This window comes from Doryrhamphus excisus, chromosome 2 (assembly GCF_030265055.1).
Source record: "Doryrhamphus excisus isolate RoL2022-K1 chromosome 2, RoL_Dexc_1.0, whole genome shotgun sequence".
In the NCBI taxonomy this organism is placed as follows: domain Eukaryota; kingdom Metazoa; phylum Chordata; class Actinopteri; order Syngnathiformes; family Syngnathidae; genus Doryrhamphus; species Doryrhamphus excisus.
In genome coordinates, this window is record NC_080467.1 from 28,780,532 (window position 1) to 28,806,885 (window position 26,354).

Here is a 26,354-nt window from a genome sequence, read left to right on the forward strand (position 1 = left end):
AGGAGATTGATGCAGAGGACTGACAGTTGTTGATAGTAGGCCTCTATGCAAAAATGTACATCCTTCTTTCAAAATAATTTCATTAATTTTAATTGTTTGGGAAATGGAAAAAAAAATTAGTGAAATGGAAAAAAATGTTTGAAAAATGCTTGAAAATTTTTTTTCTTTAGGAAAACTAAAAAAAGTGATCCCAAATTTTTGAGCAGTAGTGTAAGTGTAAGCATACTAAGTGTAAGCACTCTGAATGCAAGTACACTGGAGTAAGTATGTAAGTATGTAAGGAAGTTGTGCTGATCACCAGCAGCGTCTTTCCTTCGTGAAAACGCCCACAGCCACGGAAAAAGTGGAACGCAGTGGAAGAGAAGATCTGCTTTGAGTTCTCCTGTGTGGAGCAAAACGAGGAACATAATAAATTATAACTAAGCTTCCTTCTCGTCTTTCCTTCTCACAAACTCCAAGACCACCGGAGACTTCCATCAGAGAAGTTCCTCCAACGGCGCCGATCTGAAAGCGCGCGGAGATAATTTTTTTTGCTGAGAACAGACGAAAGTTACTCTGTGATGTTTCGCTGTCACTTCCTGCTCCGCTACTGGAAGCTTCCCAAAAAAAAAGAAGAAGAACGAGCGCCTTGGAAGTTTTCCAGGAACAGTCCTTTGGCGGCGTCGCGTGGCTCTCGGGAGGAAAAGACGCGCCGACGACTTCACCAGGAAAAACTGGATCAGCGTTGCTGACTCACCAAGGGGATGTGTACTTTCACAATAAAAGCACAGATCTCCTGGAGAGGATGCACCGATGGAAGGAGTCCACAATTCCAACTGAAAACTGTCGGATTTTGGAACGGGAATATGCAAATATTTGAAATAATTATTCATGAGTTGATTAGTAACTCTTCATTAATTTGTCATTAGTTCTTAGTAACTACTCTAAATATGTATATATATATACCAGACTTCCTCGGTAACTACTCTAAATGTATATACCATTCTTCCTCAGTAACTACTCTTCATTAAATCTTCAAATAGTTCCTTAGTAACTACTCTATTCATGACTTCATTAATCCAGCAGTAACTACTCTAAATAAATGTCTCTCCTTCATCTGTTACTGAATGTATAAGTGCCTTAGTTCCTCAGTCACTACTACAGTAACTACTCTATTCATGTCTTCTTCATTAAACCATCAGTAACGACTTTAAATATGTATATATATACCGTACTTTCTCAGTAACTACTCTAAATGTATAAGTGCCTTAGTTCCTGAGTAACTACTCTTCATTAATTCTTCATTAGTTCCTTCGTAACTACTCTATTCATGACTTAATAATCCATCAGTAACCACTCTAAACATATGTACCTTACTTCATCAATAACCACTCTAAATGTATAAGTGCCTTAGTTCCTTAGTAACCACTCTATTAATTCTGCATTAGTTCCTTAGTAACTACTCTATTCATGACTTAATAATCCATTAGTAACCACTCTAAACATATGTACCTGACTTCACCAATTACTACTCCAAATGTATAAGTGCCTTAGTTCCTCAGTAACTACTCTAAATGTATAAGTGCCTGAGATACTCAGTAACTACTCGTCATTAATGCTTCATTCGTCCCTTAGTAACTACTCTATTCATGACTTAATAATCCATCAGTAACCACTCTAAACATATGTACCTTACTTCATAAATAACTACTCCAAATGTATAAGTGCCTTAGTTCTCAGTAACTACTCTAAATGTATAAGTGCCTTAGTTACTCAGTAACTACTCATCATTAATGCTTCATTCGTTCCTTAGTAACTACTCTATTCATGACTTAATAATCCATCAGTAACCACTCTTAACATATGCACCTTACTTCAGCAATAAGTACTCTAAATGTATAAGTGCCTAAGTTCCTCTGTAACTACTCTATTAATTCTTCATCAGTTCCTTAGTAACTACTCTCTTCATGACTTCATTAATCCGTCAGTAACAACTCTAAACATATGTACCTTACTTCATCAATAATTACTCTAAATGTATAAGTGCTTTAGTTCCTCAGTAACGACTCTATTAATTCTTCATTAGCTCCTTAGTAACTACTCTATTCATGACTTCATTAATCCACCAGTAACAACTCTAAATATATGTACTTTACTTCATCAGTAACTACTCTAAATGTATAAGTGCTTTAGCTCCTCAGTAACTACTCGTCATTAATGCTTCATTCGTTCCTTAGTAACTACTCTATTCATGACTTAATAATACATCAGTAACCACTCTAAACATATGTCCCTTACTTCATCAATAACTACTCCAAATGTATAAGTGCCTTAGTTCCTCAGTAACTACTCTATTAATTCTTCATTAGTTCCTTAGTAACTACTCTATTCACGACTTAATTAATCCATCAGTAACAACTCTAAATATATGTACTTTACTTCATCAGTAACTACTCTAAATGTATAAGTGCTTTAGCTCCTCAGTAACTACTCGTCATTAATGCTTCATTCGTTCCTTAGTAACTACTCTATTCATGACTTAATAATACATCAGTAACCACTCTAAACATATGTCCCTTACTTCATCAATAACTACTCCAAATGTATAAGTGCCTTAGTTCCTCAGTAACTACTCTATTAATTCTTCATTAGTTCCTTAGTAACTACTCTATTCACGACTTAATTAATCCATCAGTAACAACTCTAAATATATGTAGCTTACTTCATCAGTAACTACTCAAAATGTACAGGGGCCTTAGCGCCTCAGCAACTACTCATTAGTTCCCCAGTCACTACTCTTCATTAATTCTTCATTAGTTCCTTAGTAACTACTCTATTCATGGAGAGGATGCACCGATGGAAGGAGTCCACAATTCCAACTGAAAACTGTTGGATTTCGGAACGGGAATATGCAAATATTTGAAATAATTATTCAAATTAAAAGCTTTTAAAAGGAAGGCTTTCGCAGAAAAGCGGTTGATGTGCAGCAACGTGAGACGAGCAAAGGGAAAAGTTTTCCGTTCTGTGGGTGGCGTTCCGACGCGGCCTTGGATCCGAGGAAAGAAGAAGAAGAGAAAAAAAAAACAACGCGGCGGTCGTCAAACAAGCACTTTGATGCTTTTATTCATTAAATAATGGCAAGGAAGCACTAAAGGCTTTCCTCTTTAACCTTCAACACTCGGAACACACGGAATGCTAAATGACAAGCTAGACTTTTTCATACTTTCACTTTCACTTTCACTTCCTCTTTCGCTTCCTTCTTTCCAAACTTTGCTCTGCTTGGACTCAACGCCGCCACGACTTGGTTGATATTTCTCACCGCTTATCATTCCTGTTAGTTCCTTAGTAACTACTCTATCCATTACTTCATTCATTCATCAGTAACCACTCTAAATGTGTATATGCCTTAGTTTGTCAGTAACTACTCTTCATTCATTCTTCATTAGTTTCTTAGTGGCTACTATATTCATATCTTCTTCATTAATTAATCAGTAACTACTCTAAATGTGTATACCATACTTCCTCATTAACTACTCTAAATGTATATACCATACTTCCTCATTAACTACTCTAAATGTATATACAGTTCTTCCTCAGTAACTACTCTTCATTAGTTCCTTAGTAGCTACTCTATTCATGACTTCATTAATCCATTAGTAACTACTCTAAAAAATGTACCTTATCAATTACATCAGTTATTTCATCAGTTATTGAATGTATAAGTGCCTTAGCTCTTCAGTAACTACTAATTAGTTCCTCAGTAACTACTCTTAATTCATTAGTTCCTCAGTAACTACTCTATTCATGTCTTCTTCATTAATCCCTCAGTAATTACTCCTAAAATATATGTACCTTACTTCCTCAGTAACTACTCTAAACATATAAGTGCCTTAGTTCCTCAGTAACTATTCATTAATTCATCCTTAGTTCCTTAGTAACTACTCCATTCATGACTTCATTAATCCATCAGTAACAACTCTAAATATATGTACCTTACTTCATCAGTAACTACTCTAAATGTATAAGAAATTAATTCCTAAATGTACTTAATTCCTCAGCAACTACTCATTAGTTCCTCAGTAACTACTCTTTTTTTAATTCTTCATTAGTTCCTTAGTAACTACTCTATTCATGACTTCATTAATCCATCAGTAACAACTCTAAATATATGCACTTTACTTCATCAGTAACTACTCAAAATGTATAGGTGCCTTAGTTCCTCGGCAACTACTCATTAGTTCCTCAGTAACTACTCTTCGTTAATTATTCACTAGTTCCCTAGTAACTACTCTATGCATGTCTTCTTCGTTAATTCCTCAGTAACTACTCCTAACTCTATGTACCTTACTTCCTCGGTAACTACTCTAAATGTACAATAAGTGCCTCAGCTTCTCAGCAACTACTCTAAATGCATGAGCCTTCGTTCCCCGGTAACTACTCTACTCATTAGTTCTTCATGAGTTTCTCAGTAACTAAGTACAGTAATACAATAACTGCTGTATTTTCTGTATTTCAGTAAGAATCCTTTTGATCACCCTTCTTGGGTAATAGGAGTCTAAAGGTAACTGTAGGGGTGTTATCCCATGTCTGGAGGGCTTTAATAATAAATTAAAGAAATTCACTTATCACAGCACCTCTGCTGGTCGCAGCGAGGTACTGCATTCCACTTGACTCCATTCATCAACAATGACCTCTACGGCAATTGTTAACCATCACCTTGGTTGTTGTGTTTGTGGGGATTGTGTTGGTGTGTGTTAGTGTGTGTTAGTGTGTGTAACTTGAAATTGTGTGTTGTTTAACAATCCAAACACATCTTCAGGTCTTCAGTGTGTGACGGTGACTCGGGTATTGAAAACGGGGGAAAAAAAAAAAAAATGCTAAAGTGTCGCCCACTCCGCTCGAACCTTTAGCTTGACACACACACACACACACACACACACACACACACACACACACACACACACAGACACACACACACATGAACAAACACAATGGAAGGGTGAAGTGATGCAGAAAATAAGATTCAAGTTTGTCCCACCACCAACCTTCACTCATTTAGATGCTCCAACTCGTTTGGACTCGATACACACACACACACAAACACACACACACACACACACACACGTGCCATCATAGCACACAAAGCCGTGTCGCGTTTGTGTGTTTTATCTCGTGAGAGATAAGTCGTCAGATAAGAGGGAGTTCTTATCTGTCGGCTGCAGCGAGTATCGTGTTCTCGTCGGCGTTCTCGCCAGCCTGAAGTGAACAAACAGGGAACGGACGGGAAATCTAACGGCGCCCCCGGGGTGTATTTTTTTTTTACCCACAATGCAATGTGGGCACGGCATAGCTTTGGCAAGCGCTGATGCGACACTGAAGGCTCAAATGGAGCGCTAAGTTTGGACCCACAAAAGGATGAGGGAGGCTCCGGTTTTTGGGTTTTCGTTGGTTGCGTTGTGTGACAACGACACACAGACACACACAGAAACACACACACAACACAATCATTAACATCTTCACACAATCCTTCCACAAAACAATACAACTCATGGATGCCGAGCTTTGTTGTCGTTTCTTTTGGTTTCGCTTTGATTTTTTTTTTTTAATCTCAGACCTTCACCACAAACACAAACCAACACAATCACAAAAGGACAGAAACCTCCCGTGGAGCACAAGTTCCTTCTCGTCCAGGCGGGAACACTTCTAAGAACTCCAAATAATGTGTAGTACACACATGAGCCTGTATGTGGCGCTATGTGTTCCCACCACAGCTTTGCTGTTAAATAAAACAACACTAGTACACAATCCACAATCGGGGATTAAAACCCCGCCAGATTAAAACATATCAAGATTCCTTAATTCAGAAAATAAATCTCTCATGGATGATAATAAATATATGAATTCACAAAAAAAAAAAAAAAATTTGCCTGTCTTAATATATTGCATCCAAACAGGCAGAAAGACAGTTCACTCTCTATCTTATATAGCCGTCAGCACCATGGAGAGCTACATAGTACAAATTAAATGAGTAAGATTGAAGTCATTGTACTTTTATTAAAAGAATACCATCTCGTCAAGTATTGTGTATTGTCTCGTTTTCCAGAACTTGATGTCCTGGAAGAAGCTAGTAAGTACTCAAGTGCGTACTTAGAGTATGTACCGTATTTTCTGGACTATACAGTACTGCTCAAAAATTTGGGATCACTTGCAAATGTGTTTGTTTTTTCCAAAGAAATTTTTTTTTCATGCATTTCCCGAAATTTTTTTTCCATTTCACAATTTTTTTTATCCATTTCCCAAACAATAAAAATGAATGAGATTATTTAAATTATTATTTTCAGTTATTATTTTCAGTTATTTTCAGCAGTTACTAAGGAACCAATGAAAATTATTATTTTAAAAAATTAAAATTTTAAAATTTTTAAATTTTAAAAAATTAAAATTTTTAAATTTTAATTTTTTTAAAATTTTAATTTTTTAATTTTTAAATTTTTAATTTTTTTCATTTTTAATTTTTTATTTTCATGTACATTTTTACAACTATCATTTAGTATACAACATAAATCTATAAAAGTATAAACTCTTCTCCCTAAATACACACTTTGCAAAAAGACGTTTTTTACAAAAAAAATATATTTAATAAGAGCTTAAATTTTGCGGGAATTATGACAAAACATTAAGATAATAAAGATGAAATATTATAAATATTAAAATTTGTAAAATTTGTAAAATGTGTCATCATATTAAGAAAATCAAACAAATTATGATCCAATTCTTGGAAAATGCTAGTTTAATTAGCGACTCTGAATGTGAGTGTGAATGGTTGTTTGTCTATATGTGCCCTGTGATTGGCTGGCTGGCCACCAGTCCAGGGTGTACCCCGCTGGGATAGGCTCCATCCAGCACCCCCCACTATTGAACAATAAATAATATGTAGTACTCTACACTGGTCACTAGGTATCAGTAATATTAGCATTAGGCATTTCTAATGTGTAAAGCTGACTATAGGGGTGTTAGTTTTTGTCTAGAGGGCTCTAATAGTGGTAAAAAGCGTATTGTAGATAACTTTTCCATGCTATATTTTGGTTTCCTCCCACATTCCAAAAACATGCTAGGCTAATTAGCGACTCCAAATTGTACCATAGGTATGAATGTGGGTGTGAATGGTTGTTGGTTGTTGTTGGAGGACCAGGGTTCGATTCCACCCTCGGCCATCTCTGTGTGGAGTTAGCATGTTCTCCCCGTGCGTGCGTGGGTTTTCTCCGGGTACTCCGGTTTCCTCCCACATTCCAAAAAAAAAAACATAAACATTAACTAATTAGCGACTCCAAATTGTCCATAGGTATAATTGTGAGTGTGAATGGTTGTTTGTCTATATGTGCCCTGTGATTGGCTGGCCACCAGTCCAGGGTGTACCCCGCCTCCTCTCGTCCCGAAGACAGCTGGGATAGGCTCCAGCACCCCACGCCCTGCGACCCTCGTGAGAAAAAAGCGGTAGAAAATGAATGAATGAGTCCCGAACTTCAGGAAGTATGAGAGTTGTCGTCACGCGGTGTTAGCTCCGGCGCCGAACACCAGCGGGGGCGACGCCCGCCAGCACGTTAGCGCCGCGGCTTCCGTGTTTGCCCGAGCGTGAAGTGAAGGAGGCCTCTCAATATTTAAGGTGAGCTATAGGAAAGCGTCTACGAGTGCGTTTGATTCATTATTCAGCTCCCGCCTTTTTTTTTTTTTTTTACTCCCCGCTCGGGCTCTCATGCTGCGCGCGCAAGATAACAGCTCGGCTTCACGCCTTAATTCTTTTGCATCACAGATTAGAAGAAAGCGAGGGTGGGGGGGGGGAAGGAAGCTACGAGATGCCTTCATTTCTTCTCGTGTTGTCCCGGCGTTCCGCTTCTCGCCAATTGTTTTTTATCTCCCAAACATTTACAGCAAAAGCAAGAAGAGAAGATCCGCCTCCAGCGAGCCTCCGAGCCGCCGGGGGATGAAGACGGCGATGATGGCGGCGGCCCTAACCTCCATCTCTCTCTCTCTTTCTCTCACTCCTCCGCAGTTCAAGCACCCTACAGACAAATGTTCTCGTTCACGGAAACAAAAGCGAAAATAAAAGTCAAAGAAATGTCTCTGCTAGCTAGTTAGCTAGATGGCAGCGTGACGCATCATCGGCTTCCTGGATCGCCGTCAACCGCTGCGGGAAATCTCCGGCGAAAAAAACCCCAAACACAAACAAATCCATTTTTCCCGCGCCTTCGCTTCCACTTCGCCGCCTGCACAAGAGGCCTTGTTACGTATGCAAATGAGATTCTAACCCCCCCCCACACCACCACTCCCAAGCCAAGCGTCTTATTGGCTCCCACCCATGCAAATGCAGGCCGAGGCCAAGGATCCATTTACAAAGAAGATACTATAAGAGCGAGGGGAGCGAGGCGGCGACGGAGATAAGGCTGGGAGCCACGCCAGTCGAGAAGAAACAAGGACGAGTCCAAGACAGCGACTGAAGACGAGGAACGGGGAATCGAATCAGCGGGCGAGAGTGAGAGGTCTATTTTTTTTTTTTGGGTCCTATCTCTGCAGCCAGTGTTAAGATTAGAAGGTTTCCGTCTTTTTCAAGCGAGACGAACTTTTTTTTTTTTACTTTGTGATGACAGTTCAGATTACGCTTCCTTTATTTCTCCGATTCGACAAAGACTCCTCTTAAAGGGAAAGGGCACTTTTTTTTTTTTTTTATCATCCACAGTCCTGATTGGAGACATAAATACACATTTTTTTGACGTTTTCTTAGGATATAAAAGCTAAAAAAGACTTTTTAGCTTAATGCACTTAACCTTCCTTTTGTGTTAGCTTTCTGGTATCATCTATCTATGTATTAAATCAACGATAAAATACACTAAAAACAATAAGTTACCATCAAATTTGCAAATTTGGTTAGCTTGTTAGGCTTCGTCATGCATGAAAATGTTGGTTTTAATAATTTTGGTGTGGGCATTTTTTTGTCACTGTACTATTTTAATTTCCAAAAATGGTAAAAGGAACCTCAAAAGAATCATACAGTAAATCTCGGATATATCGGACTCGGATATATCGGAAATTCGCTCACAACGGACAGATAAAAAAAGAACCGATTTTTCTGTAATGCATTTCCAATAAAAATTCATTGCATATATCGGATGTTTTATAACGGATTTCGCCTATTTCGGACAAAATCTCCAGTCCCGTTCCAATGCATTTCCATTAAATTTCCCCTCGCATATATCGGATGGCCGCATCGTGGCGCTCCGATTCGCCCGAATCGTGACAGGCCGCTATACGACGTCATTTGCAGCGTTTGCAGCGTTGCCTGCGCGTCCAGGTACATTGGAAACATAGTCAAGGAAGTGCCTTTTTATAACTGATAAAATCCCATTTACGCATATACCGGATATAAATCCGATATACATATGCGTAAAACGGACATTTTTCTGGTATACGCATATAACGGATTTCGCTTATATCGGACAAAACCAGTGGGAACAATTGAATCCGATATATCCGAGGTTTACTGTATTAATAAATTGAAGGTTCTTTTGTTACCTGGTTATTACTGAGAGATATAGAACATATCTCTTAAGTCAATTAATTTGATTTATTTTCTCATATTAGTATTAATTGCTAAAGAAACTATGGTGTTGGGGTGAATTTTGAGCCATATATATTAATGTCAAGAAAAGGTAGAAAAGGTTATTGTTTTCAGCAACAGAACTTTGGTATAAAGTGAAATGAAAAAGCAGAACAGGTCCAGATCTTGGTTCACTGTACTGGTTGCCATTATTTGCATGATCCAAATTGTAAATGTGTATTTTTTTATTTTTTTAAATTTAATTTAATTTAATTTAATTTAATTTAATTTAATTTAATTTAATTTAATTTAATTTAATTTAATTTTTATTTTGTTTTATTTTTTTATTAATTTTTTTTTACCTTGTTTTTCTGCTGGTATACTGCAAAAATGTACATCCTTCTTTGAAAATCATCTCATTCATTTTCAATGTTTGGGAAATGGATAAAAATGTTTGTGAAATGGAAAAAAATTGTTCTCAAAATGCATGAAAATTAGTTTTTCTTTGGAAAACAAAAAAAATTTTGCAAGTGATCCCAAACTTTTGAGCGGTAATGTTCATTTTTGCATAGAGGCCTACTATCAACAACTGTCAGTCCTCTGCATCAATCTCCTGGTATGGCTGCTAATCCAAGTTCATCATTTTATAAGGCTAATAGATGATTAATAAACCCATTTAAAAATCTAAACTAAAACTAAAATCTCTTACCATGCCGTTAACTACTCCCTTCAGAGAGCAGCACAAACTGGGTCTAACAAGGACACAAAAACGCTGCACAAATATCTGAGAGTGTGTAATTTAAGATAAAGACGCCTCACAAGTCAAAAACTTTAGCATTGAGATTTTACTCTTTGTTCAGTGGCCCTTGAACGCACCACAGTGACCGTGACCCCCATTCCACGTATTTATGGATCATCTTCTGCTGTCATTCATTAGTGGTGAGCCTCAAAACTCTTCTATCGATCTGCTGAAAGTCTCACCGACAACTAAAACTAAAATCTCTTACCATGCTGTTAACTACTCCCTTCAGAGAGCAGCACAAACTGGGTCTAACAAGGACACAAAAACGCCGCAATAGGTGGAATAGGTGCGTCCCATTACGTTCATTCTTGTTTGATATCTTTATAGCGTACAGGAAAGAGAAATCTACGTATGTTCATGTCTTACATAAAGATCAAATATTCCTAGACTCTTACAAAGACAGGTCGTCTTCCCTGCCATCGTTTCTTCACCTTGTCGCTGGCGTCACGTGACGGCAAGCAGACCTTGTTAAGGTTAGCGGCACATGCGGCGCGGTGCAAAAGCGACAGGGACAATTTACCGCCAGGCTGCGTCGCCTCGTCGCCGACAGAAACATGCGCGCCCGCAAATGAAAGTTTAATAAGGCTCAAATTAAACTTTGCGATACCCCGTGGGGGGAACGAGGAGGTCACGGTGACGAGGAGCACAATGAGAAATGGAGGAGGGGCAACAAGAGACGGGACAACGCTGATGGATGGCGGGAACAACGTAGTCATAACCTGAAGAGACGTGGCGCCATCTTTTTGATTCAGCGTCCCCGTCGCAGGATATTATTGTCTGCCCGGGACATCAATCACAGATTTTTTTTTTTTTTTTTTACGTCTACGGTTCACGCTGACAGCCGCTTTGACTTCTTGCTCTCCTGTTAAGTAGCACTTTCATTTTTTTTTTAGCGTCGCCGTCTTTCATTCTTTCGCTTCTTCACATCTGAAGTTTCTGCGACTTGTTTCAAGTCGGCGACACGGCGAGTACGTTTGCGTCTTTTCTGCTGACGATGCTTCAGCTGTTTGACACTTCAGAAGCGCACGCGGGCGCCGTGAACTCCACAACCGGCCGCCATGACATCATCAATGGCGGCAACATGTGGACCACTGGGAAGGACACCATCTTCTTGACTGTTGATTCCGTAATGAGAGAGGACACACGGTGATTGACATCTCAAGCTAAGATATCTAAGAAACAGACAACAAAAAAACTAGCATCCTGAAGTGGCCGCTTCACTGTTGATACTGACACTGGTGATTGACGGCTACTATTTAGTGCAGCTGCCAGGTGACGACCTTAAACTACACACTCTCAGATATTTGTGCAGCGTTTTTGTGTCCTTGTTAGACCCAGTTTGTGCTGCTCTCTGAAGGGAGTAGTTAACAGCATGGTAAGAGATTTTAGTTTTAGTTTAGATTTTTAGATGGCTTTTCTAATCATCTATTAGCCTTATAAAATGATGAACTAAAATAAAAAGAAATAAAAGATAATATAAAACTAAATTAAACTAATAAAACTAAACTAAACTAAACTAAACTAAACTAAACTAAACTAAACTAAAATAAAATAAAATAAAATAAAATAAAATAAAATAAAATAAAATAAAATAAAATAAAATAAAATAAAATAAAATAAAATAAAATAAAATAAAATAAAATGATGAACTTGGATTAGCAGTCATACCAGGAGATTGATGCAGAGGACTGACAGTTGTTGATAGTAGGCCTCTATGCAAAAATGTACATCCTTCTTTCAAAATCATCTCTTTAATTTTCATTGTTTGGGAAATGGATAAAAAATTTTGTGAAATGGAAAAAATTGTTTGAGAAATGCGTGAAATTTTTTTTTCTTTGGAAAACACTCAGATATGCAGCGTTTTTCTATCCTTGTTAGACCCAGTTTGTGCTGCTCTCTGCAAAAATGTACATCCTTCTTTGAAAATCATCTCATTTGTTTTTGTTGTTTGGGAAATGGATAAAAATGTTTGTGAAATGGAAAAAAAAATTGTGAAATGCATGAAAATGTGTTTTTCTTTGGAAAACACTCTCAGATATGCAGCGTTTTTGTGTCCTTGTTAGACCCAGTTTGTGCTGCTCTCTGAAGGGAGTAGTTAACAGCATGGTAAGAGATTTTAGTTGTAGTTTAGATTTTTAGATGGCTTTTGGATGAGGTCCCAGAGTGAGGATGAAACCCACAAGGATCAGCTTGGTAGGTGATCAGTCTACCCCATGAACCAACACCAACAAGTCAATCATGAGGGAAAAATCCACCCTGATGGATGACTGCTGATTCTGATCTGATGAACTCCTCTAGAATCAGGTCTGGAACTGATTGCTAGAAAAACAAACAATGATCAGATGACCTTTCCTTATTGGGGGTGTCGGGGGGGGGGGGGTCATTTTGTTAAAAACTGGCATTGGTGGGAGGCGCCCCTGGTGAGGAAAGAGTGACTGGAAGTCAGCAGTGTGGAAAAATCATTCAAGGGAGTCTCTTTTTTACTTCATTACTTTCAGCTCTTTGTCCCACTAGACACACACACACATATACACACATATACACACACACATATACACACACATCCCCAGGACTCAACTGAGGCATCAGGGGTCAAAGACCACCAGGAAATGGACAGGAAGTGGACCGTGGAGGACTGTACTGGTGTCTGACCGCTATAACTGGAGCAGAAGAAGATCTCCCCTCTGGACAGCACTTCCTCCTCCACACACACACACACACACACACACACACCATGTCCCCCGAACCCTTTTTTTCCGCTCTCGTTATCGCAGTAAAAATACACACACATTTTCCAAAAATGTCTGACTGATTTGATGTGACGCCTGACGTGTCCGCACGCCGTTTGCAGTCCGTTTGCTCACGCTCGTTCGCCATGCCTGGTGGGGCCTGACTCCGCCCCCACCCCCACACCCCCAACACACATTACCAAAAGCGACCCAACCATATATTCATATATTCATTTTCTACCACTTTTTCCTCACGAGGGTCGCGGCAGGGGTGCTGGAGCCTATCCCAGCTGTCTTTGGGCGAGAGGCGTGGGTACACCCTGGACTGGTGGCCCAGCCAATCACAGGGCACATATAGACAAACAACCATTCACACTCACATTCATACCTATGGACAATTTGGAGTCGCTAATTAACCTAGCATGTTTTTTTTTTTAATGTGGGAGGAAACCGGAGTACCCGGAGAAAACCCACGCATGCACGGAGAGAACATGCAAACTCCATACACAAATGATCGAGGGTGGGGAAATTAGAAGCCAAAAAGTTACCACTTCCACACAAAATAGGAGGAGAACTCATTCCTTCATTCATTTTCTACCGCTTGTCCTCACGAGGGTTGCGATGGGGCGGGGGTGCTGGAGCCTATCCCAGCTGTCTTTGGGCGAGAGGCGTGGGTACACCCTGGACAGGGCACATATAGACAAACAACCATTCACACTCACATTCATACCTATGGACAATTTGGAGTCGCTAATTAACCTAGCATGTTTTTTTTTTTTGGAATGTGGGAGGAAAACGGAGTACCCGGTAGAAAACCCACGCATGCACGGGGAGAACATGCAAACTCCACACAGAGATGATCGAGGGTGGGGAAAGACAAAATTAGAAGCCAAAAAGTTACCACTTCCACACAAAATAGGAGGAGAACTCATTCATTCATTCATTTTCTACCGCTTGTCCTCACGAGGGTCGCGGGGCGGGGGTGCTGGAGCCTATCCCAGCTGTCTTTGGGCGAGAGGCGTGGGTACACCCTGGACAGGGCACATATAGACAAACAACCATTCACACTCACATTCATACCTATGGACAATTTGGAGTCGCTAATTAACCTAGCATGTTTCTTTTGGAATGTGGGAGGAAACCGGAGTACCCGGGAAAAAAAACCCACGCATGCACGGGAAGAACATGGAAACTCCACACAGAAATGATCGAGGGTGGGGAAAGACAAAATTAGAAGCCAAAAAGTTACCACTTCCACACAAAATAGGAGGAGAACTCATTCATTCATTCATTTTCTACCGCTTGTCCTCACGAGGGTCGCGGGGCGGGGGTGCTGGAGCCTATCCCAGCTGTCTTTGGGCGAGTGAGAGGCGGGGTACACCCTGGACTGGTGGCCAGCCAATCACAGGGCACATATAGACAAACAACCATTCACACTCACATTCATACCTATGGACAATTTGGAGTCGCTAATTAACCTAGCATGTTTTTTTTTTTTTTTGGAATGTGGGAGGAAAACCGGAATACCCGGAGAAAACCCATGCATGCACGGGGAGAACATGCAAACTCCACACAGAAATAATCGAGGGTGGGGAAAGACAAAATTAGAAGCCAAAAAGTTACCACTTCCACACAAAATAGGAGGAGAACTCATTCATTCATTTTCTACCGCTTGTCCTCATGAGGGTCGCAACGGGGTGCTGGAGCCTATCCCAGCTGTCTTTGGGCGAGAGGTGGGGTACACCCTGGACTGGTGGCCAGCCAATCACAGGGCACATATAGACAAACAACCATTCACACTCACATTCATACCTATGGACAATTTGGAGTCGCTAATTAACCTAGCATTTGGGGAAAGACAAAATTAGAAGCCAAAAAGTTACCACTTCCACACAAAATAGGAGGAGAACTCATTCATTCATTCATTTTCTACCGCTTGTCCTCACGAGGGTCACGGGGCGGGGGTGCTGGAGCCTATCCCAGCTGTCTTCTTCGGGCGAGAGGCGGGGTACACCCTGGACTGGTGGCCAGCCAGCCAGCCAATCACAGGGCACATATAGACAAACAACCATTCACACTCACATTCATACCTATGGACAATTTGGAGTCGCTAATTAACCTAGCATGTTTTTTTTTTTGCACGGGGAGAACATGCAAACTCCACACAGAGATAGCCGAAGGTGGAATTGAACCCTGGTCTCCTAGCTGTGAGGTCTGCGTGCTAACCACTTGAACTTACGGCTATATATAAAATTTTAAAAAAGCGTGAAGAAACAAGATTTTTGCGTCTCCACGGAGGAGCTCAGCGTCTTATGTTGTGTGTGTGTGTGTGTTCGGCATTACAAACATTGTAAGTGATGCTTCGCCGTCGCACTATGTGTGTGTGTGTGTGTGTGTGTGTGTCTGTGTGTGTGTGTGTGTGCATTACAGGCACCAGCAGCATCAGTGACCCGTGCTCGCCTCAGTGTGTTTTCATCTCTGCTTGTGTGACCCGAATTGTAAATACAGCATACTCCACTAAGCGTGTGTGTGTGTGTGTGTGTGTGTGTGTGCGTGTGTGTGTGTTGTGAATTATGAGCAGAAGCCTCCATGTGACCTCACGCATGTAACGGCTAGTATGACTTTGCATGCTGCATATCAATATGTGTGTTATGTCTTCAGTGTGTGTGTGTGTGTGTGTACAGGCAAATAGGTTAATTGAGGGTAGGGCCTCTAAACTGTTGCCCAGGGAACTGCCCCCCCCATCCATACCCCGCTGCGACGTCCCCCTTATTGAGTATTCGGAACCACGCGCTGCACAAACAAACGGTTGAGCTCCAGCAGCTGAGCTCCAGGAGGATGAGCATGGCTACAGGGGAGAGGCGATCGCTTCTCAACCCGAAGAGGAAAGCTCGTGGCTGGGCCTGCCCGGAAGACAGCGAGACCCCCCCCCCCAATCTGCTCCAGAGCCGACAACAAGCTAATCCTTCCAGCGTTAATAAGGAGAGGATTAAATGGGAGAAGACACCCATTCCCTCTGCTGCTGCTGCTGATGCTCCTTCTCCACTTCCTGCTTGGATGCACTCCTCTTCCTCCTCCAAGGTTCCTCGCTAAGAACCCTCCAATGTTAAAAACTGTTGCTCTCTTTCTTTTCTGGAGGCTGACCCCCCCACTGCTAATGTAATACCAACAGTGTAATACTAACAAGCAATACAAGCAGTTGATGTTTGCTAAATTAATTTTTTTAATTAATAAAAAAAATATATTAGGAAAGCAGGAAGTGAACAAATGTAACAGTTACTGATTGTAAAAATAAAAAAAAAAAATTAAAAAAAAACTTAAATTATATTGGGAAAGCAGGAAGTGAACAAATGTAATAGTTCCTGATTGTAAAAATTAAAATAAAAATTAATTTAAAAAAAACTTAAATTAGATTAGGAAAGCAGGACGTGAACAAATGTAAGAGTCACTGATTGTAAAAATTTAAATTAATTTAAAAAAAAAAAATTAGATTAGGAAAGCAGGAAGTGAACAAATATAACAGTTACTGATTGTAAAAAATAAAATCAAAATTAATAAAAAAAAACTATATTAGGAAAGCAGGAAGTGAACAAATGTAACAGTTACTGATTGTAAAAATTGAAGTGAATTAAAAAAAAAACTTAAATGATATTAGGAAAGCAGAAAGTGAACAAATGTAACAGTTACTGATTGTAAAAATTGAAGTGAATTAAAAAAAACAAACTTAAATTATATTAGGAAAGCAGAAAGTGAACAAATGTAACAGTTACTGATTGTAAAAATTAAAATTAAAAAATTAAAAAAATGAATTTAAAAAAAATTAAATTATATTGGGAAAGCAGGAAGTGAACAAATGTGGCAGTTACTGATTGTAAAAATTAAAATTAATTTAAAAAAATTTAAATGATATTAGGAAAGCAGGAAGTGAACAAATGTAACAGTTACTGATTGTAAAAGTACCAGATGGAGGGGTAGGATTTAATAAGCTTTGCTTCTTCCTACTCCTTTTGGACATGTGGAACTGGGAACTGATTATGGGATGCATTCAATTGTAATCTGATGCATGTTCAAATGATATTAAACCATTACCAATTCTCCATCTTCCTCTCCTTCATGTTTCTCTACAGGTGAGCGGCAAGGTGCTATAAGAGCTGGAAGTCAGCAGGCTGGAAAGTGTGTGTGTGTGTGTGTGTGTGTGTTTGTGTGTGTGTGTGTGTGTGTGCCGGGGAGTGGATTATCCAGGTTTGCGGAACTCGCCGGCAGTCAAGCAGAAAGTTTTAATGAGAAGTCACTGTTTACCGGGGACACAGACACACACTGTAAGTGGTGAATAATGGAGGTTGGAAGGTTCCTTCTACAAACGAGTGTGTCGTGGGTGTCCTCATTATGGAGGACAAGCTGGACACACACTCGGAAAGATGTTGTATATCGAAAGGTGATGCTGACTCTGAAGTAAAGTCGAAGTCGCGGTGAGTTTGTTAGACTGGATTTCTCCCACGCCGCCCACTCGCCCCCTCCTCCCCTCTGTGGTTGTCCTCCCGCCAGCAGTCATCGTGATGTCATCATCGTGATGTCATCACTGTGATGTCATCGTCGTGATGTCATCATCGTCATACAGCAAAATAGCAAAACATCGTAGCAAAACGTCTAAGCTTCTTACTTCAGCCGTGACGGTGCTCGTATTTCCAACATGGGGCACATTCACCGGAGCCCCAAAGCCAGGAGTCGCTACTGAATCCTGTCCCGATTCTAGTAATGCTCCCTTTTGCCTTTGTCGGCTTTTATTGGACCTTTTTGTTCATTCATTCATTCATTCATTTTCTATAGCTCTTATCCTCACTTGCAGTGGGGTGCTGGAGCCTATCCCAGCTGTCTTCGGGGCAAGAGGCGAGGTACACCCTGGACTGGTGGCCAGCCAATCACAGTGCACATATAAACTACCGCTCAAAAATGTTGGGATCACTTGCAAATTTCTTTTTTTGCAAAAAACTACTCCCTTCAGAGTGCAGCACAAACTGGGTCTAACAAGGACACAAAAACGCTACACAACCGTGCAAGAAGACATATCTGAGAGTGTTTTCCAAAGACAAAAAATTTTCATGCATTTCCCAAACATTTTTTTCCATTTCACAAATTTTTTTATCCATTTCCCAAACAATGAAAATGAATGAGATGATTTTTTTTTTTCAAAGAAGGATGTACATTTTTGCATAGAAGCCTACTATCAACAACTGTCAGTCCTCTGCATCAATCTCCTGGTATGGCTGCTAATCCAAGTTCATCATTTTATAAGGCTAATAGATGATTAATAAACTCATTTTAAAAAATCTAAACTGAAATTAAAATCTCTTACCATGCTGTTAACTACTCGCTTCAGAGAGCAGCACAAACTGGGTCTAACAAGGACACAAAAACGCTACACAACCGTGCAAGAAGACATATCTGAGAGTGTTTTCCAAAGACAAAAAATTTTCATGCATTTCCCAAACATTTTTTTCTATTTTACAAAATTTTTTATCCATTTCCCTAACAATGAAAATGAATGAGATGATTTTTTTTTTTTTTTCAAAGAAGGAAGTACATTTTTGCATAGAGGCCTACTATCAACAACTGTCAGTCCTCTGCATCAATCTCCTGGTATGGCTGCTAATCCAAGTTCATCATTTTATAAGGCTAATAGATGATTAAAACTGGGTCTAACAAGGACAGAAAAACGCTACACAACGCAACACAACTTCAGGATGCTGGACTGAAAAAGCTGAAAAAAAACATATCTCAGACTGGACAAAAAACATTCCTAAGTGATCCCAAACTTTGGAGCGGTAGTGTATAGACAAACAACCATTCACACTCACATTCATACCTATGGACAATTCGGAGTTGCTAATTAACCTAGCATGTTTTTTTTGGAATGTGGGAGGAAACCGGAGTACCCGGAGAAAACCCACGCATGCACGGGGAGAACATGGGAACTCCATGCCTGATCATGAGGACTTTGTGTTTTTGTGTTGTAGCATCATAAGTGGGCGCCATCATCTTCCCACTAATCAAGTGTCCTCTCGGTAATGAGAGTAAATAACGAGTATCGATACAACAACAAAGCGCGCGCATAAAATATGGAAAAAAAAAATGAATGTATTCATGCGAACACCAAGAGAAGATGGAACGTCAGCAGTCGCCTACTTAAAAGTCCACTTGCTTCTCTTCGCTTCTGCTACACACACACACACACACACACACACACTAGTGTGACAAGATGGATGGCTGCAGTTCCACACACACACACATGCACGTGCACGTGCACACGTGTTGGTGTGCGGTGGTCTCGTGTCCAGAGACTAGGATGGTGATTAGTGTTGGGATTCTGGGACTCTGGCCTCAGTTTTCATTAACAGCCATAAACACACTTGGTGCCGCACCATCGAGACCTCGTGTGCATGTGTGTGCGTGCACGTATGTGCACGTGTGTGTGTGTGTGTGCGTGCATCTGGTCGAGCTTTGTCGCTGCTTTGAAGACAAACCAGCCAAAGAGAGAAAGAGAAAGATGTTGTTTATCATGGCAGTAATTAAGCCCGCTGTTCAACTTTAATTAAAATATAACAGCAGCACTAAGTAGCAACACACACACACACACACACACAACATATTAGGCTCACTATTTTGCCAAAAACTGATAAAGAATGAGAACAGAATGTGACGGAAACCTGGCCTGGAAAATCACACACACATTAGATGACGATGCAGGAAAAATTAAATTAAAAACAAAACTTAAATTATATTGGGAAAGCAGGAAGTGAACAAATGCAAAACAGTTACTGATTGTAAAAATTGAAATTAAAATTAATAAATAAAAAAAAACTTAAACTATATTAGGAAAGCAGGAAGTGAACAAATGTAACAGTTAGTGATTGTAAAAATTAAAATTAATTTGGAAAAAAAACTTAAATTATATTAGGAAAGCAGGAAGTGAAAAAAATTAACAGTTACTGATTGTAAAAATTTAAATTAAAATCAATTATTAGGAAAGCAGGAAGTTAACAAATGTAACAGTTACTGATTGTAAAAAAATAAATTAAAAAGAAAATTAAAAAAATTAATTAAAACAAAACTTAAATTATATTGGGAAAGCAGGAAGTGGACAAATGTAACAGTTACTGATTGTAAAAATTTAAATTAAAATTAATAAAAAAAATGTAAACTATATCAGGAAAGCAGGAAGTGAACAAATGTAACAGTTACTGATTGTAAAAAAAATATTTAAATTATATTAGAAAAGCAGGAAGTGGAAAAAATGTAACAGTTGCTGATTGTAAAAAAAATAATTTAAAAAGAAAATTAAAAAAAATAAATTAAAAACAAAACTTAAATTATATTGTGTAAGAATTTTTTTTTCATTTTTCCTGTAATATTCCTGAAGGTTTTTTGGGGGTAAAAATTGCAGTTTTTGCTCATAGAAGAATTTTTTTTTATTCATCGTAAATTTACAACATTTTCTTTTTTGGTTTAAGTTCATGATTTGAATGCAAAATTTTTACTTTTTCTAACAAATGTGTAAGAAAAAAAGTTTTTCATTTTTTCCTGTAATATTCCTGAAGGTTTTTTGGGGGTGAAAATTGCAGTTTTTGCTCATAGAAGAATTTTTTTTATTCATCGTAAATTTACAACGTTTTCTTTTTTGGTTTAAGTTCATGATTTGAATGTAAAATTTGTACTTTTTCGTATCAAATGTGTAAGAAAAAAAGTTTTTTTATTTTTTCCTGTAATATTCCTGAAGGTTTTTTGGGGGTGAAAATTGCAGTTTTTGCTCATAGAAGATTTTTTTTTTTTATTTATCATAAATTTACAACATTTTCTTTTTTGGTTTAAGTGCATGATTTGAATGCAAATTATTTACTTTTTCGTATCAAATGTGTAAGAAAAAAAGTTTTTCATTTTTTCTTGTAATATTCCTGAAGGTTTTTTTTTGGGGGGGGGGGGGGGGGGGGGAATTGCAGTTTTTGCTCATAGAATAATTTTCTTTATTTATCGTAAGTTTACAACATTTTCTTTTTTGGTTTAAGTTCATGATTTGAATGCAAATTATTTACTTTTTTGTATCAAATGTGTAAGAAAAAAAGTTTTTCATTTTTTCCTGTAATATTCCTGAAGGTTTTTTGGGGGTAAAAATTGCAGTATTTGCTCATAGAAATTTTTTTTCTCGTAAAGCTGCAACAATTTCTTTATCCTGAATTTAAAACGTTTTCTTTTTTGGTTTAAGTTCATGATTTAAATACAAAATTTGTACTTTTTCGTATAAAAATTCCAACATATTCTCAAAAAAAAAAATCTGTCACGACGGCTGACGAGTGAAAGGTCACGTGACGACAGCGTGCTGGACAAGCTCAGCGCTGCTTTATTGTGTTAAAAAGGTGCGAGTACAAAGAAATACATTCACAGGAAGTGGAGCAGCGGGCCGCTCGGCTCACACGCCGGCGACATCCCATAATGAGAACAACACACACACACACACACATACACACACACACACACACGGCAGCAGAAACAGCGTTACACACTACGTACAGTCGTCCCGTCGCCGCTCAACTCGGGAGTCCTTTTGATTGACAGCTGAGCGGTGGGCGGGACTCGGGATAGATATATAGCTAGATAGATCCTACGCATTCTACGTTACATAGTAACACCTTCCTGTTTATGAACACGTGTCAGAGAGGTAATAAGCGTTAATTAACAGTTTGTGAACATATCATCACTGGATTTTGTTCGCCAAATTAACAACAAAAGAATGATTTTAGAAGAAGAAAATACGTCAAAAAACGCTTATTACGTCACAAACCGATGTTACTAGCGTCCGTTAGCTCGGCACAGACGCTGCACATCGCTACTTGCTAGCGACGTTAGCTTGTTAGCCAACCAAAAAGGAAGAGTGGATATTTGTTACACGGAAAAAAAGCGCCGATAAACGCCAGAGACCTCAAAAAAAACACGACGACATCAGCCGAACTACTTCCTGAAAGCGTCCAACAACTTCAAAGTGCTAACAATGAAGGCTAAAAGGTCACACATTCAATCTTTTTTCGGTCTTTACTCGACATTTTACCAAAACGCCATCGAATCCGAGTCACATTTGAGGTCAAAAAATGTCTTCCGTTCCGCCATTTGGACAAATGTTCTTCTTTCAAGACGCAAAAAATCAGAAAAAGACCGACAAGTCCTTAAGTGTTCAATAGGAAACATTTAGGAATTGTTGTCATGTGACAGTCATGTGACTTCCCCCAAATTGTCTTTTTAACAATTGGAATGCTTTCACTTTAGAGTTTCAAATATAACAATTCAGCTCTTCTTACTATTTTGGCAATGAATTCAAAGAAAACAAGCTAGCAAAAGTAGCTAGCTTTTAGCCTAAACCCACAAGAAGCCACGTTGTGTCCCCAAAATGGCAGTATCTTTTCCAAAAGCTCATTTTTTTGCCATAAAATCTCATTTTAAACCTACGTAATAAATACATTGCTAACAAATTTGACTCTTCTCAATATTTTGGCAATGAATTCAAAGAAAACAAACTAGCAAAACTAGCTAGCTTTTAGCCTAAACCCACAAAAAGCCATGGTGAGTCCTCAAAATGGCAGTATCTTTTCAAAAAAGCTTATTTTTTGCCATGAAATCAAATTTTATGTGCTTTAATAAAGTGTCAAATATTACAATTTGGGTCTTCTTACTATTTTGGGAATGAATTAAAAAAAAACAGGCTAGCAAAACTAGCTAGCTTTTACCCTAAACTCACAAGAAGCCATGGTGTGTCCCCAAAATGGCAGTATCTTTTCCAAAAGCTTATTTTTTGCCATAAAATCTAATTTTAAAACATGTGTCAAATATAATAATTTAGCTCTTCTTACTATTTTGTGAATGAATTCAAAGAAAACAGTCTAACAAAACTAGCTAGCTTTTAGCCTAAACTCACAAGAAGCCACGGTGTGTCCCCAAAATGGCAGTATCTTTTCCAAAAGCTTATTTTTTGCCATAAAATCTAATTTTTAAACCTATGTAACAAATACAGTGTTTTAATAGGGTGTCAAATATAACAATTCGACTCTTCTTACTATTTTGGCAAAGAAAATCAGCTAGCAAAACTAGCTAGCTATGAGTCTAAAAGGCTCAATTAAATTTTTCTTTTTTGCCATAAAATCTCATTTTAAACCTAATTAACAAATACAGTGTTTTAATAGGGTGTCAAATATTACATTTAAACTCTTCTAACAATATTACTTATGAATTCATTCATAAAAAAACAGGCTACAGAAACTAGCTAGCATGTAGCCTTACACATGTCAGGTAAGCTAGTTCATTTCCAAAAGCTTATTCTATACCATAAAAGCTATTTTAAGTCTATTTTTAACAATAGAAATACCTTAATAGGGTGAAATATCATAAATATTATAAGTATATAAATTCATTGAAATAAAAAGCTACAGAAATGAGCTAGCATTTAGCCCTGAGAAGCTACGGTTTGGTGGCGTGTCATTTCCAAAAGCTTTCTTTTTGACCATGAAAGCTCATTTTAAGTACATGTAACAATAATAAAAGTGTCAAATATTACAAATTTACTGTTTTTACTATATATTTCTTTTTAATGATTTCACCGAAAACAAGCTAGCAAATCAAATTGCTACGATGTAACATATTTGTCATGAAATGCTAATAAGACACTCAATAATTTTTTTGTGGTATTAATCACAGTTTAAAAAAAATTAATCATAATTTAATCGTAAAAAGAGATGTCCTGCCGTTTATGCAACATCTAAAACATCTTAAATATCACCCGGTTTTTTATGCACTCCATCGTTTTATCTTAAAGACAACACGATTTGTGGCTTCTTGTGGGTTTAAAAGACTTCAGCGGCAGTCTTGACTTCTTCAGACCGCCAGTCTTGGAACCGTCTCCCGTATATGAAAGCTCCTCATGTGACCGTGAAGTAGGAAAAAAAAAAAAAAAAAAAAAAAGCCATGATAATCCAGCGTGTCCACGGGAACCTTCCTTTTCCATCCATCCATGGAGAAGAAGCAAACTTTCACGTCCTTCTTCTTCTTCTCAACATGTTCTCCATGTTCCAAGAAAGAAAAGAACATCACTGAGGAGCCAGGAGGGAAAAATCCTCGACTGCAGCAAAGACGGTAAAAAAAAAAAAAAAAAAACGTTGACGACTTCATTTTTGTTTCAAAAGTTTCAAAGAGAGAAAGAAGAAGAAGAAAAAGAAGAAGAAGAAGCTTTGATGCTCTTTGTGTCTTTAGTTTTTGTCTTAAGGCAGGCGTTTAAGTCCGGCCACCCGGTTCTCCGGCTGACTGCTGGACGACGCTGCACCTACAAGAGGATAGACACGCACGTCTTACACCTCAGGTACGCAACGCACAAAGAACATTCCATGCAGAAAAAACTTCATCATGTTGAAAAAAAAAAAAAAAAAAAAAAGCCAAAAAAGTGGAGCATCAATTCAAAACTGCTGAGAGTAAAAAAAAAAAAAAAAAAAAGCAAAAAGAAGCTGCCTTTAAAAAAAAAAAAAAAAAAAGTGCAATCAAGCTAAATGAATCCTTACTGCAGATAAAAGGTACATTAATAATCATTTATTACACCGGGATACGCTGAAGTCATCCTCGCATGAATCATAATTCATCTAATGGATATCGCACTTTATGGGACACTTAAAGACGCTCTACAAAGAAATATAACCAAACAGTAAATAGTGTCAGAAAGAGCAGAAAAAGACAAATATGCTGTGTGTGTTATTATTTTGTCAGCAAAGCACAGACAAGCACAACACATAAACACACTACAACTAATTAAAATGAACCTGAAATACACTAAAAAAACACCTAAATGCACTAAAACTTACAAAAAATACACTAAAATACACCTAAAAGGGCAAATATAACACACTAAAATGAAAAATATACTAAAATGCAACTAAAATACGCAAAAAATACACTAAAATGCACCTAAAAAGGCAACTATAACGCACTAAAATGCAACCTATAATGAAAAATATACTAAAATGCACCTAAAATACATATAAATGTACATAAAACACACCTAAATGCACAAAATATACACTAAAACCTAAAAATGCAACTGTAATCCACTAAAATGCAACCACAAATGCAAAATACTTATAAAAATGCAGCAAAAATATACTAAAATATACCTAAAATACACCTAAAATGCAAAAAACAAACTAAGCACACCTAACATGCGTCTAAAATGCACTTATCTAAAATGCATTTAAAGACACACTAAAATGTGCCTAATAACACAACTAAAATGCATCTAAAAATTCACACAAACAAACAAAACACACAAAAATGCACCTTAAAACACACTAAAATGCACCTAAAGAGGCAATTATAACGCACTAAAATGCAACCAAAAATGCAAAATGCATATTAAAACGCAGCAAAAATACACTAAAATGTGCCAAATAACTAAAATTAAAATGCACCTTAAAATTCACCCATAATGCACTTAAAACTCATTAAAAGGCACCTGAAATCCACCACGGCACGTTAAAAAGACAGCCTGACTTCCTCAAGATGCATCTAAAAATTCACACAAACAAACCAAACACACTAAAATGTAACTTAAAATACACTAAAATGCACCTTAAAACACACCCATAATGCACCTAAAACCTATTAAAATTAAAATGCACCTAAAATCAACCACAGCATGCTAAAAAGACAGTATGACTTTCTCAAAATGCATCTAAAAATTCACAAAAACAAAACACACTAAAATGAACCTTAAAACACACTAAAATATACCTTAAAACTCATCCATAATGCACCTAAACCCTATTAAAATGCACCTAAATCAACCACTGCATGCTAAAAAGACAGCATGACATCCTCAAAATGCATCTAAAAATTCACACAAACAAAACACACTAAAATGCACCTTGAAACACACTATAATGCACCTTAAAACACACTAAAATGCACGTTAAAACAGACCGATAAAGCACCTAAAACCTATTAAAATGCACCTAAAATCGACCACAGCATGCTAAAAAGACAGCACGACTTCCTCAAAATGCATCTAAAAATTCACACAAACAAAACACACTAAAATGCACCTTGAAACACACTATAATGCACCTTAAAACACACTAAAATGCACGTTAAAACAGACCGATAAAGCACCTAAAACCTATTAAAATGCACCTAAAATCGACCACAGCATGCTAAAAAGACAGCATGACTTCCT

General features: G+C 38.1%; 1 protein-coding gene across 4 annotated transcripts in view; it reads right to left on the reverse strand.

Moving 5' to 3' along the window:
• LOC131105642 (protocadherin-1-like) overlaps nucleotides 1-26,354 on the reverse strand; it is a 148,609-nt gene that overhangs the window by 18,536 nt on the left and 103,719 nt on the right. Inside the window, exon 5 of one of the 4 annotated variants that reach the window (XM_058054023.1) lies at nucleotides 21,100-24,458. The exons of the other annotated variants lie outside the window; for them this stretch is intronic. Within the exon in view, the coding sequence (XP_057910006.1) occupies nucleotides 24,397-24,458 (62 nt within the window). The 3' untranslated portion in view covers nucleotides 21,100-24,396. Of the gene's footprint in view, nucleotides 1-21,099; nucleotides 24,459-26,354 lie in introns of those variants that run through there. 4 annotated transcript variants of the gene reach the window in all.